The sequence below is a fragment of the Lepidochelys kempii genome, chromosome 5 (genome assembly GCF_965140285.1).
Source record: "Lepidochelys kempii isolate rLepKem1 chromosome 5, rLepKem1.hap1, whole genome shotgun sequence".
NCBI lineage: Eukaryota > Metazoa > Chordata > Testudines > Cheloniidae > Lepidochelys > Lepidochelys kempii.
The window spans coordinates 42,093,941-42,106,109 of NC_136384.1; the positions used below are offsets into that span (position 1 = coordinate 42,093,941).

At 40.0% G+C, this 12,169-nt stretch overlaps 1 protein-coding gene across 6 annotated transcripts in view; it reads right to left on the reverse strand.

Annotated features, from left to right (window-relative positions):
• The window catches only part of ADAMTS6 (ADAM metallopeptidase with thrombospondin type 1 motif 6), a 328,488-nt gene that overhangs the window by 284,025 nt on the left and 32,294 nt on the right, over positions 1-12,169 (reverse strand). For all 6 annotated transcript variants that reach the window (XR_012158888.1, XM_073344058.2, XM_073344059.2 and 3 more), the window contains 2 exons: positions 976-1,193; positions 295-378 (listed from right to left, as the gene is read on the reverse strand). Coding sequence is in view for 5 of the 6 variants with exons in the window: in XM_073344058.2 (XP_073200159.1) it covers positions 295-378; positions 976-1,193 (302 nt within the window). In the remaining variant the exon portion in view is untranslated. The remainder of the gene's footprint in view (positions 1-294; positions 379-975; positions 1,194-12,169) is intronic.

The window sequence follows — 12,169 nt, forward strand, 5'->3', positions numbered from 1 at the left end:
ATTATAAAAATATAGACATAGAAATAAAATTGTAATTGCAAGTCTCTACCACTGAAATCTCCACAAGTAAGTTGAAGATATCTGTTACATTAGGTAAATATTAAAGTGATAAATGAGGCATATTCCTTGAAATTATTTCAACCTTCCTTAAAAATAGCAAAAGATTACAGATGAGGCTTTATACTCAAATATAGGCTTTCTAAACAATAATTAGGTGGATTCTATAATGGTACACTGTGAAGTATGCTGTAGTTTATTGGTCTGAAGTTTAATGTAATTGCAGCTCAGTCTTACCTGATCTTCAGTGAGAACAATTAAACGAGTCACTATAATATTCACAACGTTTCCTAGACTGGAATCACGATAAAGTTTGGCAACCTGACCTCCAGAAAAGAAGAAAAGACACAAAGTCAGACAAGAAACACCATTCATTTGACATATGCTTAAAAATTGGTCTGTTTTCTCTTATTAAATATAATTTAATAATTTGAACACTTCTTACAGGCACCTAAAGAACTATTTCTAAGTCAACCTTAATCTATTCAGTAAGATAAATCAATATTCCCTACACCTTTTTCACTGCAAACACTTTATAGAATAAACTTGTTTCACAGCTGAATAACTCATGACAAGAGATGTTCAGAATGCTAGTCTAAACAAAAGAACCAACCAAAAGTGTAATCACTATAACTGGTAATTAGAGGGTCAATTTATTTAAAATGAAACCCAAAGGCATTGAAACATAATTTAACAGTGATCATAATATCCTCCCTGACTGAGAAAAGACAATAGTATTGCACATCTCATTGCATGTCTCATTTATCTTCTAATACTAACATTTTACTATATATCATTTTTTGCAGGCTGATACATATTTTAAAGCATTGTTTATTTCAAATTAGAAAACCATATTGCATAATTGCCCATCCTATAAAAAGTGTTAATTATGTTAATATATAGAGGGGTCAAACTTACAATATTCATTACACTCAAAATGTAATGCTCAATGTCTTTGCGACCATGGTATCCCACCATCATTTTGTCTGCTACTACCAGCGTCTCCACAAAGCGTTCAATGCTTACTGATCTCTTCTGTCGACCATGACTACTTAGAGTGTTATTAATTGGAAGTGAAGTTGGAAAAGCAGATGTATCATTCATCCACCAAGGTTTACTACTTCTTGTGAGGTCTTCTAGGAATCAAAATAATTAACCACTTCAGATGGGTCACCAGTTAAACATGTTCAAATACAGCTGTTTTATGTTGACATTATTATCTTAAAGCTTCTAAAATAACAAGAGTTTCTTGAGGGCAAGAAGAAATTAAATCTTTTCTTTAAATATATAGTATATTTTACACTTCCATTAGCAAATATTTTTGCAGCTTGAAAAAGAGCTAGATTTAATACAAAGAAATATTTTTTTTAAAAAAATACAGCAAGTTCTCTTGCTTTCATACATTGTATCATATAGCTGCCTCTAACAATATCAGATTGTTCTCTTAAAAGGCCTGATCCTGCAAAACTCTTATTTATATTCCCAGATACAAATTACATTATAACATGGAATTAAGAATTAATACATTTCAGTATTTAAATGGTAAGAACACTACAGGGATCTTGTAATTATCCCAAAAATAAGCACTACAAGCCTAGGAAATTCAGAGTTAAGGTTTAAAGTTAAAAGAAATCCAAACATATTAAGGCATGGTAATACACAGTTAAGGCATTCAAAAAACCTTAATTTTGCCCTGTAATGACATCATGCAATAACTGTACAATTATGCTTAGTGCATAATAGTGTTTGTTCTGCCAGATTAAACAGATGTTTTAAAATATATTAAATAGTTTTCATTCAAGTGGGAGTTAAAAATGGTCTGACTACACATCTTAAAGGACCTATTTTTTAATTAATTTTAACAATAAAATAAACTAAGGGCTAGATCCACAAAGGGATTCAGGTGACTAACTGGCATGCTGGGTGCCTCAGTCCAAAATTTAGATCCTCAAAACACCAGCTCAGCTGCCACATAACTCTGCAGACACCCAAGTTTCTGCTAGTAAAGTCCCCAAGGTACCTAAATTTCTGCTGCCTGGCATACGCATAGCCACCTAAATCCTAATGCCCAGGCACCTAGTTCATGCCCAAACCTTGAAGTGGGACCTTCAAGCTAGGCACTGCCCCACCTAACTCGCCTGTGGGGCCCAATCTGTAAGTATGGTCAGAGCACAGCCACTGAATCAGACCTTGTACAAAACAGAGGGAGGAGGCGTCAGCAGTACCCCCACCAACTGTAGCCCAGTGGTTACAGCGCTCATCTAAGATACAAGAGAATCACATTCAAATCCCTTTTCTGGCTGCAATGGCACAGGAATTTGAACTCTAGTCTCCTTCTCCCATCTGAATGCCCTACTTACTGGCCTATGTGGTACTCTGGAGTGGGTTTTTTTCAGTCTCTCCCACTGAAGCTGTTCCATTCTGTATAAATAATCAAATAGTCATTGAAACAGGGACTTACATTTGGATCTCCCAAATTCCAAGTGGGCACCCAAACTCCTGGGCTATTGAGTCATTTTCTCTCTCTTTCTCTCAATGAATATTTAAGTCATCCTCAACTACGGAACAGTGACTGGCACGTCACATCCATAATGAACAGTCCTTATCTTAAAAAGTAGCCCTGTGGGCTTGGGCTCAATTTAATAAAGTAAGCATATGCTTAACTTTAAGCACGTGCTCGAGTCTATCCTTCAGCAATGCACTTAAGCACGGGCTTAATTTAAGCACATGCTTATGTCCCATTTACGTCAATGAAATTTAAGTATATATTTAAACTTAAGCATGCGCTTAAGTTCTCTACTGGGTATGGATGGACCTAAGCATGTGGTTAAAGCTATATCTGAGCTTAAGAGCTTTGCTGAATTGGGGGCTTAAAAGGACAGCTCATTGGATCTATTTTTGCATGTATCTACTGAAATTAGTTAATTTGTGATGGTGCCTATAGTGTCAATGGGAGTCTGTAGTTGCTTCAACTATACATCCCATTTTCTATGGTTAATGACTCAGCTATGAAGAAAATGTGTACGAGGTCAAAACAAGGCCTCATTGTTGCTGTAAATTTCTCATTTATTAAATGTTTACAGTTCATAGAATATATACCTTTACCAGAGCCATTTCTTTAAAAGACCCATATCAAATTGTAGAGACATTGAAAAATGAAAATAAATTTGGTTACTTCAAATCATTGGGTTTAATGATATCATTGTGACAAGCCTTAGGCAAGGTTATAGTCATTTGTTAAAAAATCAGCATCGGGTATTAAAGACTGCTGAAGTTCGTATAACCAAAAACAGGTATTTTCCTGTATTTCAATCACTATTCAAGGAAATTAAAGTTTGCTTTAATTGATCAAACATTTTACTCTTACTGAAGCAGTGATTTAGGAATGTCTGGAATCTTGTCTGATAAATTTTGTAATAAGATCGGGGGGGAAACCTTTGTTTGGCCATATTGAAATTGCATAAGTTCAGCAGTTTGAGGATTTTTGGTGCTCCTATAATGCAAAAATTATTTTATAAACATGAAATGTAGACTAGGAATTTTTTTCTCTTTCATAAAAAAGATATAAATAATTTGAAAATCATCTAGTGTGCACTTGTAGAAACCTTTTAAAGAGTAAATGACAAACAACAACATTTCGCACTCAAAGGTATAGTTTTCATACCAAGGTTCCAAAGTACTTATATATATATATATTGTAACAGAGCTTCCTCTCTCCCTCGGTGGGTCCCATGCTTCCATTTAGCAATGGGCTGAGGTATTCTTTTCCCTCAGGATTTTCCCCACACCCCTGGGTTTACTGTCCACACCCCCTGACGGAGCAGGATTCCTCCCAGCCTCTATGAAGGGTAGGGTTGCCAACTGTGTAATGGCACTGTGATGTTGCACTCCACATGTTTTATGAAACTATGCTTATGAATGTGAATATAATGTAACTGGAATATGCTTTATGCAAAAGGTCTCTTGTAAGGTATCATAACAAAGGTTATAACCTACTGAATATATTCCTCCTATTTGTATGTATGTATCATTCTTGTATCTGAAGCTAGAAATATGAAGTATAACACTGAGGTCCTATTGCAACTATGCAAAGTGTGGGCCATTAATGGTGGCTTAGAATCTTGATGGCTTCCATTGACTAGGACAATTGGTTGTGAATAGGTTTATTTACCTGAAAGCCTTCCTGTGTATGTGTGGGCCAGCCCATGGGTAATGAAGAATGAGGTCTCACAGGACATGTGACTATGTCACATGATATTGGAATCCATCTTAAAATTTGGTACTTTTCCATTTAGAAGGGAGGATGGGGACCGAGAGAGACAAAAGATTCCCACCTTGTGCCAAAGCTATAAAAGAGGACTCTATAAAAGGGGGAACAGAACAAAGAGGGCTGCCAGTCATGAGAACACCCCTGCTTTTCATCTAAGACGTCTGCTTGAACTAACAAAGACTGTACCAGAGGAAAGGATTGGGCCCAGACTAGGAAGGAATCTAGTCTGTGAAAGAAGCCTATTGGAACATCTCTGAGGGTGAGATTTTACCTGTAATCAGTTTCTTAATGTATTAGGTTTAGACTTGCGTGTTTTCTTTTCCTTGGTGACTTACATTGTTCTGTCTGTTATTACTTGAAACCACTTAAATCCTACTTTTTATACTTAATAAAATCACTTTTGTTTATTAATGAACCCAGAGTAAGTGATTAATACCTGAGGGAGCAAACAGCTGTGCATATCTCTCTATCAGTGTTATAGAGGGCGGACAATTTATGAGTTTACCCTGTATAAGCTTTATACAGAGTAAAACAGATTTATCTGGGGTTTGGATCCCATTGGGAGCTGGATGTCTGGGTGCTAGAGACAGGTAACCTGCAGAGCTGTTTTCACTTAAAGCCTGCAGCTTTGGGGGCATGGCCCAGACCCTGGGTCTGTGTTGCAGCAGACTAGCATGTCTGGCTCAACAAGGCAGGGTTCTGGAAGTCCCAAGCTGGCAAGGAAAACAGGCTCAGAGGTAACTTCAGCACATCAGGTGACAGTCCCAAGGGGGTCGAACCCGTCACAAGCACAAACCCAAACACCCTTGCACCACCCCCTTCTCCAAGACCCCGCCCCTGTTCACCTCGCCCCCATCCCTCCATCGCTCACTCTCCCCCAGCCTCATTCACTTTCACCAGGCTGGAGCAGGGGGCTGAGGTGTGGGACAGGGTGTGGGCTCTGGGCTGGGACTGAGGGGTTTGGAGCATAGGAGGTGGCTGAGCCTGGGGCAGGGGGCTGAGGTGTAGGAGGGGCTGTGGGAGGTGTTGCGGGGTTTGGGAGGGAGTTTGGGTGCAAGAGGGGGCTCTAGGCTGAGCCTGGGGCAGGGGGTTGAGGTACAGGAGGTTGTGTAGGCTCTGGGAGGGAGTTTTGGTATGGGAGGAGGCTTCAGGCTGAGCCTGGGGCAGGGGGTTTGAGTGCAGGAGGGGGTGCGGCCTCTGGGAGGGAGTTTGGGTGTGGGGTGCAGGCTCTGGGCTGGGATTTGGGGGGGCAGGAAAGGGTGAGGGGGGCAGCACTTACCTCAGGTGGCTCCTGAAACCGACGGGCATATCCCTCTAGCAGCGGCTTCTAGGCAGGAGGGCCAGGGATCTCCATGCATTGCCCCTGCCCACAGGCACCACCCCCACAGCTCCCATTGGCTGTGGTTCCTGGCCAATGAGAGCTGTGGAGCCAGCATTCAGGGCACGGGCAGTGCGCAGAGCCCCCATGGCCGCCCCTATGCCTAGGAGCCGGAGGGACATGGTGGCCGCTTCCCCAGAGCCAGAGCTGGGCAGAGCTGGGCAGAAAGCCTGCCTGCCCCACAACAACTGGACTTTTAATGGCCCATTCAGCACTGCTGACCAGAGCCGCCAGGGTACCTTTTCGACCAGGTGTTCCAGTGGAAAATCAGACACCTGACAACCCTACTTGACACTTGTACACTTCCCTCACAACGACTGACTCACGACAAACAAGAAAACTGCATCATGCCAATTAGCTGGAGAAGAAGATCGACGATTGGCTCAGTAAATCTTGATGACACAAAAGCACTAATGAAGAGTAATACAAGTTATTGACCTGGCTCTGTCTATTAATCTATAATAATTAATTCCGACCTAATGTAACTTATGCATAAAACTAATGACTTTTGACTCTATGTAAAGTTCAAAGAATCTGTATTATTCTGTTATTAATATCATTTGGGACACAAAAAGGTCTGACAAGTACTAAATTTCTAAAAGAACAAAATTAATTTTAACTCAAACATATTAACAAATTTTATTGTAAATTCTTAGCATTTCAGTGCACAAAGAGTATATGCTGTCAGTTTGGGAAGAATACTCTGCATTCTTCATACACAATGTAGATGTTGAATACCTGATTATGTGCAAAACTTGACTAAACCTAATTGGTGGATTCATGATGTCCACAGCATCTCCATAATAAAGGGCCAGATCTTGTTCAGATTGAAATTGATGCGAGTTTTACTGTTGATTTCAGTGACAGCAGGAGCAGGCCCAAAAATCACAACAGTTCCATGTTACTGAATGATATATTAGATTAATTCTTATAGAATGATGCAGCAGAGTATAAGCATTCATTAGCAAGTGTTGCTATTAAATTGAGTAACGCATGAGAAAGCATAAAGATTCTTTAAAAAAATAATGTTCCATAGATACCACTTTTTCCCTAACTTTGACAAATACTTTAATAATGTTTATATCATTTTAAATGTGCAAGATAAGGACATATTAATGTGGGTTCCCCCTTTCCCTTCATTTTAGGCTAGACTATGCAATCTGTTCTGGGTATGGGGAAGCACATAGTTGTGCCATCCCAGGATTATATACTTGTCAATTTTCAAGTTTCAAACTTCAATTGTTTTTACAATCAGTGGATTCAATTCAAAAGTTTTGTTTTTGCAATGAGAAAAGTGTACTCTTTTTCATTCTCTATAACTCTAATATTGCTGAAGGAATTTTGCTAAATTCTCAAAAAAACCATAATAATTCACCTTCAAGCAAAAATCTAATATAGAACATATCAGCTAAAGGGGTGTGCATATTTAAAAATGATGAGTATGCAAAAATAGCAGGTTACAATGAAAACTGTTTTGCAACCTTAACAATACAGCATGCACTACTAGGCATCTGCTAAAAAACCATTTCAAAAATCATTTCAACAAACTATGCAGCCAAGTGAAAATACCATGAAAGTAAATTAGCAGTATGATCTTTGTTGCAAAGCTAATGATGGAAGACTTCAGCGTAATGTGCTGTCTACAGAACTCTTACATTAAGCTTGATTATAAACTGAGCCAAATTCTGCTCGGGCATAATGCAGTTTCACCTGTTTACCATTGCTTTACATGGTCCTGCATTTGGAAAATGTTAGTTATATATATGAAAGAGCAATAAAAATAGATAGAAAAATTGAGATAACTCTAAGGTCTTTATCCTGCTAGATGTTCAGCACTCCTGCAAAAAGTTGAGTGCCCTTAACTCCTGGTGAAGTCAATGGAGCTGAGAGTGCCCAGAATTTCACAGGATGAAGCCCTTAATAATTTTAGTTATGTATTCAGAGGTATACAGGGGGACCTGATCCAAATCTAAGTCAGTGGGTGCTTTGCCACTGACTTCAATTGAGTAATGAGGAGTGAGGAATTTAATCAGTTTGGTGTGGACAGGATGTTTAAGAGATGAAATAGTATTATTCTTAACTCTTTTTTCCTGAAAAATAAAATAAATCTCATTTATGCTGCTTAAATTTTTGATATCATGACCTTTATACTGAAACAATGGAATTATTCTGGATTTGCACTAGTGTAATTTAGAGCAGAAAAGTGGTCCTATTGTATATTGACTTTGTTCATGAAACACTATTCTCACAACCAAACTCAGTTAATGCTGTGAGCGTATACACACTTTAAAATGAAATGTTTATTGAACATTATAGTTAAAAAAACCAAAACTCTAAATACTTGTTAGAAACATGAATGAGACTTTTCTTTCTTAACTCTGCCCTAAATCCTTGTCTACACCATATCTAGGGGCCCGAGACAGAAATCTTTATATTTTCCTCAAATATTATTTTTCAGTATAAGTCACAACCCCATGATGATCCACCACCCATACTGGTATGTGATCCACCACTTACTCACTGAACGAAGACCAAGCGGTTACTTACCTTACAATAACTGCTGTTCTTTGGGAGGTGTTGTGCACATACACAGTCCACTGTAAATGTGTGTGCGCTCAGCGCGCTCAAGTCAGAGACCAACAGTACCACTAGGTGGTGCAGGTGCCACGTGTGCTCAGGCGAGGTCATAAAAAGTATGTGCCCGCTGCCCATCTCTCCATTCTTTTGCACCACAGTAAGTAATGTCCGAAGCAGCGGGGAAGGTGGGAGGGCAGCAGAATGTGTATGTGCGCAACACATTTCGACAAAATTACTGTCAGGGTAAGTAACCGTTTTTTCTCCTGCAAGTGATTGAGCACATATACATTCCACTGTAGATTATGCATCAGCACTTCCCTTACAGGTGGAGGGACTTTGGATCATCTGAACAGAGACTGTAACCTTGACTTGGCATCGTCACAAGAGGCTTGAGCGATGGCATAATGAGTTGGAAAAGTATGCACAGATGACTGTGTCGCTGCCTTGCATATATCAGTTATTGAAACATTACTCAGGAAAGCTGATGTGAAAAGCATAAGAATGGCCATATTGGATCAGACCAATGGTTCGTCTAACCCAGCATTGTTTCTTCTGACAGTGGCCAATGCCAGATGCTTCAGAGGGAATGAACAGAACAGGGCAATTATCTAGCAATCCACTGTCATCCAGTCCCAGCATCTGGAGGTCACAAGTTTAGGGATACCCTGAGCATGGACTGAGCCATTATTTCTAATGGAGGAAAGAATCTAGCAACATCAGAACAGATTTTATTAGTCAGAGTTCCAATGTGAAATTCATGGAGATGACACTGACTGATCTTTAATCCTTTCAGCATAGTTTATGAAAAGCCTGGAAGAAGATCTAGGATCTAGTGTGGGCCAAGTAAAATGCTAGGGCTCTACAAAGATGCAAGGTGCTTCTTCAGCCTTAAATGAATAGGGTTTTGGGAAAAACACCACACAATTAATTGTTTGACTTAGAGGAAAGACTGACACTACCTTAGCATGTCCAGAGGATGCTTGGAAGAGCAATATACCAAATGAAGCCAGTCCCGCAGAAAGAGAAGGTGATATCTGGCGTGCAGAGTTTTGTATGTGCACAAGGCCATGTGGCTCAGGAGCTGAAAGCAGACATGCACTGTTGTTGCCAGGTTGGACCTGAGGCTGTTGGAAAGGGCAGCTATAAATTGATACTCCCACTTTCGGAGATAAGCTATGGCTGATGTGACGTGAAGGTTTGCGCCTATGAAGTTATATGTTGAGTGGATTGTAACTGTGACTTCTGCATATTTAGTTTCAGACTTAGATGGGAGGACACTTGAGGGTATGTCTACACTAAAAACTTAAGTGGACCTACATTAGGTTTATTTACAGCCACGACAGTAATTACTGTAGTGGTGCATGCCCACACTACCCTGCTGGGGTCAGTGGTGTGTGTTCTCACCAGGTGTGCTTCCACCAACCCAAAGGGGCAGTTGGGGAGTTGAGAGCCCAGTCTCATTAATTAATCATTTTTGTTGCCCTTCTCTATAACTTTTCCAATTCTAATGCTTGCAGGCATTTCCCTCTTGTGACTGTTCCTTTCACTAGCTCCCTCATTTATGTATAGCTCCCCTTTCTGAAGTTAAATGCTCCTGTGGTGGGCTTCTTTGGTATTTCATCCCCCACCCCCTCTCCCCCCCCCACACACACAAAGATGTTAAATTTAATTATATTATGGTCACTATTTCCAAGCAGTTTCGCTATGTTCACCTCTTGGACCAGATCCTGTGCTCCACTTAGGACTAAATCAAGAATTGCCCCTTCCATTGTGGATTCAAAAACTAGCTGCTCCAAGAGGCAGTCATTAATAGGGTCTAGAAACTGTATGTCTTCATCCCATTCTGAGGTGATGAGGTGATGTACCTAGTCAACATGGCAATAGTTGAAATCCCCCATTATTATTGAATTTTCTATTTTTATAGCCTCTCTAATATCCTTGACCATTTCACAGTCACCATCACCATACTGACCAGGTGGTCAGTAGTATATTCCTACCGCTGTTCTCTTATTATTCAGACATGGAATTTCTGTCCATAGAGATTTTGTTGTACAGCTTAAGAACATAAGAATGGCCATACTGGGTCAGACCAAAGGTCCATCCAGCCCAGTATCCTGTCTATCAACAGTGGCCAATGCCACATGCCCCAGAGGGAGTGAACCTAACAGGTAATTATCAAGTTATCTCTCTCCTGCCATCCAGCTCCACCCTCTGACAAACAGAGGCTAGGGACATCATTCCTTACCCATCCTGGCTATTAGCCATTAATGGACTTAACCTCCATGAATTTATCCAGTTCTCTTTTAAACCCTGCTATAGTCCTAGCCTTCACCACCTCCTCAGGCAAGGAGTTCCACAGGTTGACTGTGCGCTGAGTGAAGAAGAACTTCCTTTTATTTGTTTTAAACCTGCTGCCCATTAATTTCATTTGGTGGCCCCTAGTTCTTATATTATGAGAACAAGTAAATAACTTTTCCTTATTCACTTTCTCCACACCACTCATGATTTTATACCGCTATCATATCCCCCCTTTAGTCTCCTCTTTTCCAAGCTGAAAAGTCCTAGCCTCTTTCATCTCTCCTCTTATGGGACCCATTCCAAACCCCTAATCATTTTAGTTGCCCTTTTCTGAACCTTTTCTAATGCCAGGATATCTTTTTTGAGATGAGGGGACCACATCTGTATGCAGTATTCAAGATGTGGGCGTACCATGGATTTATATAAAGGCAATAAGATATTCTCCGTCTTATTCTCTATCCCTTTTTTAATGATTCCTAACATCCTGTTTACTTTCTTGACTGCCACTGCACATTGAGTGGGCGTCTTCAGAGAACTATCCATGATGACTCCAAGATCTTTCTCCTGATTAGTTGTAGCTAAATTAGTCCCCCATCATATTGTACATATGGAAAAAAAATAGAATATCAGGGTTGGAAGGGACCTCAGGAGGTCTAGTCCAACCCCCTGCTTAAAGCAGGACCAATCCCCAATTTTTGCCCCAGATCCCTAAATAGCCCCCTCAAGGATTGACCTCACAACGTTGGGTTTAAGCAGGCCAATACTCAAACCACTGAGCTATCCCTCAGTATAGGGGTTATTTTTTTCCAATGTACGTTACTTTACATTTGTCCACATTAAATTTAATTTGCCATTTTTTTGCCCAACCACTTAGTTTTGTGAGATCTTTTTGAAGTTCTTCAGAGTCTGCTTTGGTCTTAACTATCTTGAGCAGTTTAGTATCATCTGAAAACTTTGCCACCTCACTGTTTACCTCTTTCTCCAGATCATTTATGAATAAGTTGAAGACGATTGGTCCTAGGACTGACCCTTGGGGAATATCACTAGTTACCCTTCTCCATTCTGAAAATTTACCATTTATTCTTACCCTTTGTTCCCTGTCTTTTAACCAGTTCTCAATCCATGAAAGGATCTTCCCTCTGATTTCATGACAACTTAATTTACATAAGAGCCTTTGGTGAGGGACCTTGTCAAAGGCTTTCTGGAAATCTAAGTACACTATGTTCACTGGATCCCCCTTGTCCACATGTTTGTTGACCCCCTCAAAGAACTCTAATAGATTAGTAAGACATGATCTCCCTTTGCAGAAACCATGTTGACTTTTGCACAACAATTTATGTTCTTCTATGTGTCTGACAATTTTGTTCTTTACTATTGTTTCAACTAATTTGCCCGGTACTGACATTAGACTTACCGGTCTGTAATTTCCAGGATCACCTCTAGAGCCCTTCTTAAATATTGGCGTTACATTAGCTATCTTCCAGTCGTTGGGTACAGTAGCTGATTTAAAGGACAGGTTACAAAGCACAGTAAATAGTTCTGCACTTTCACATTTGAGTTCTTTTCAGAACTCTTGGGTGAATGCCATC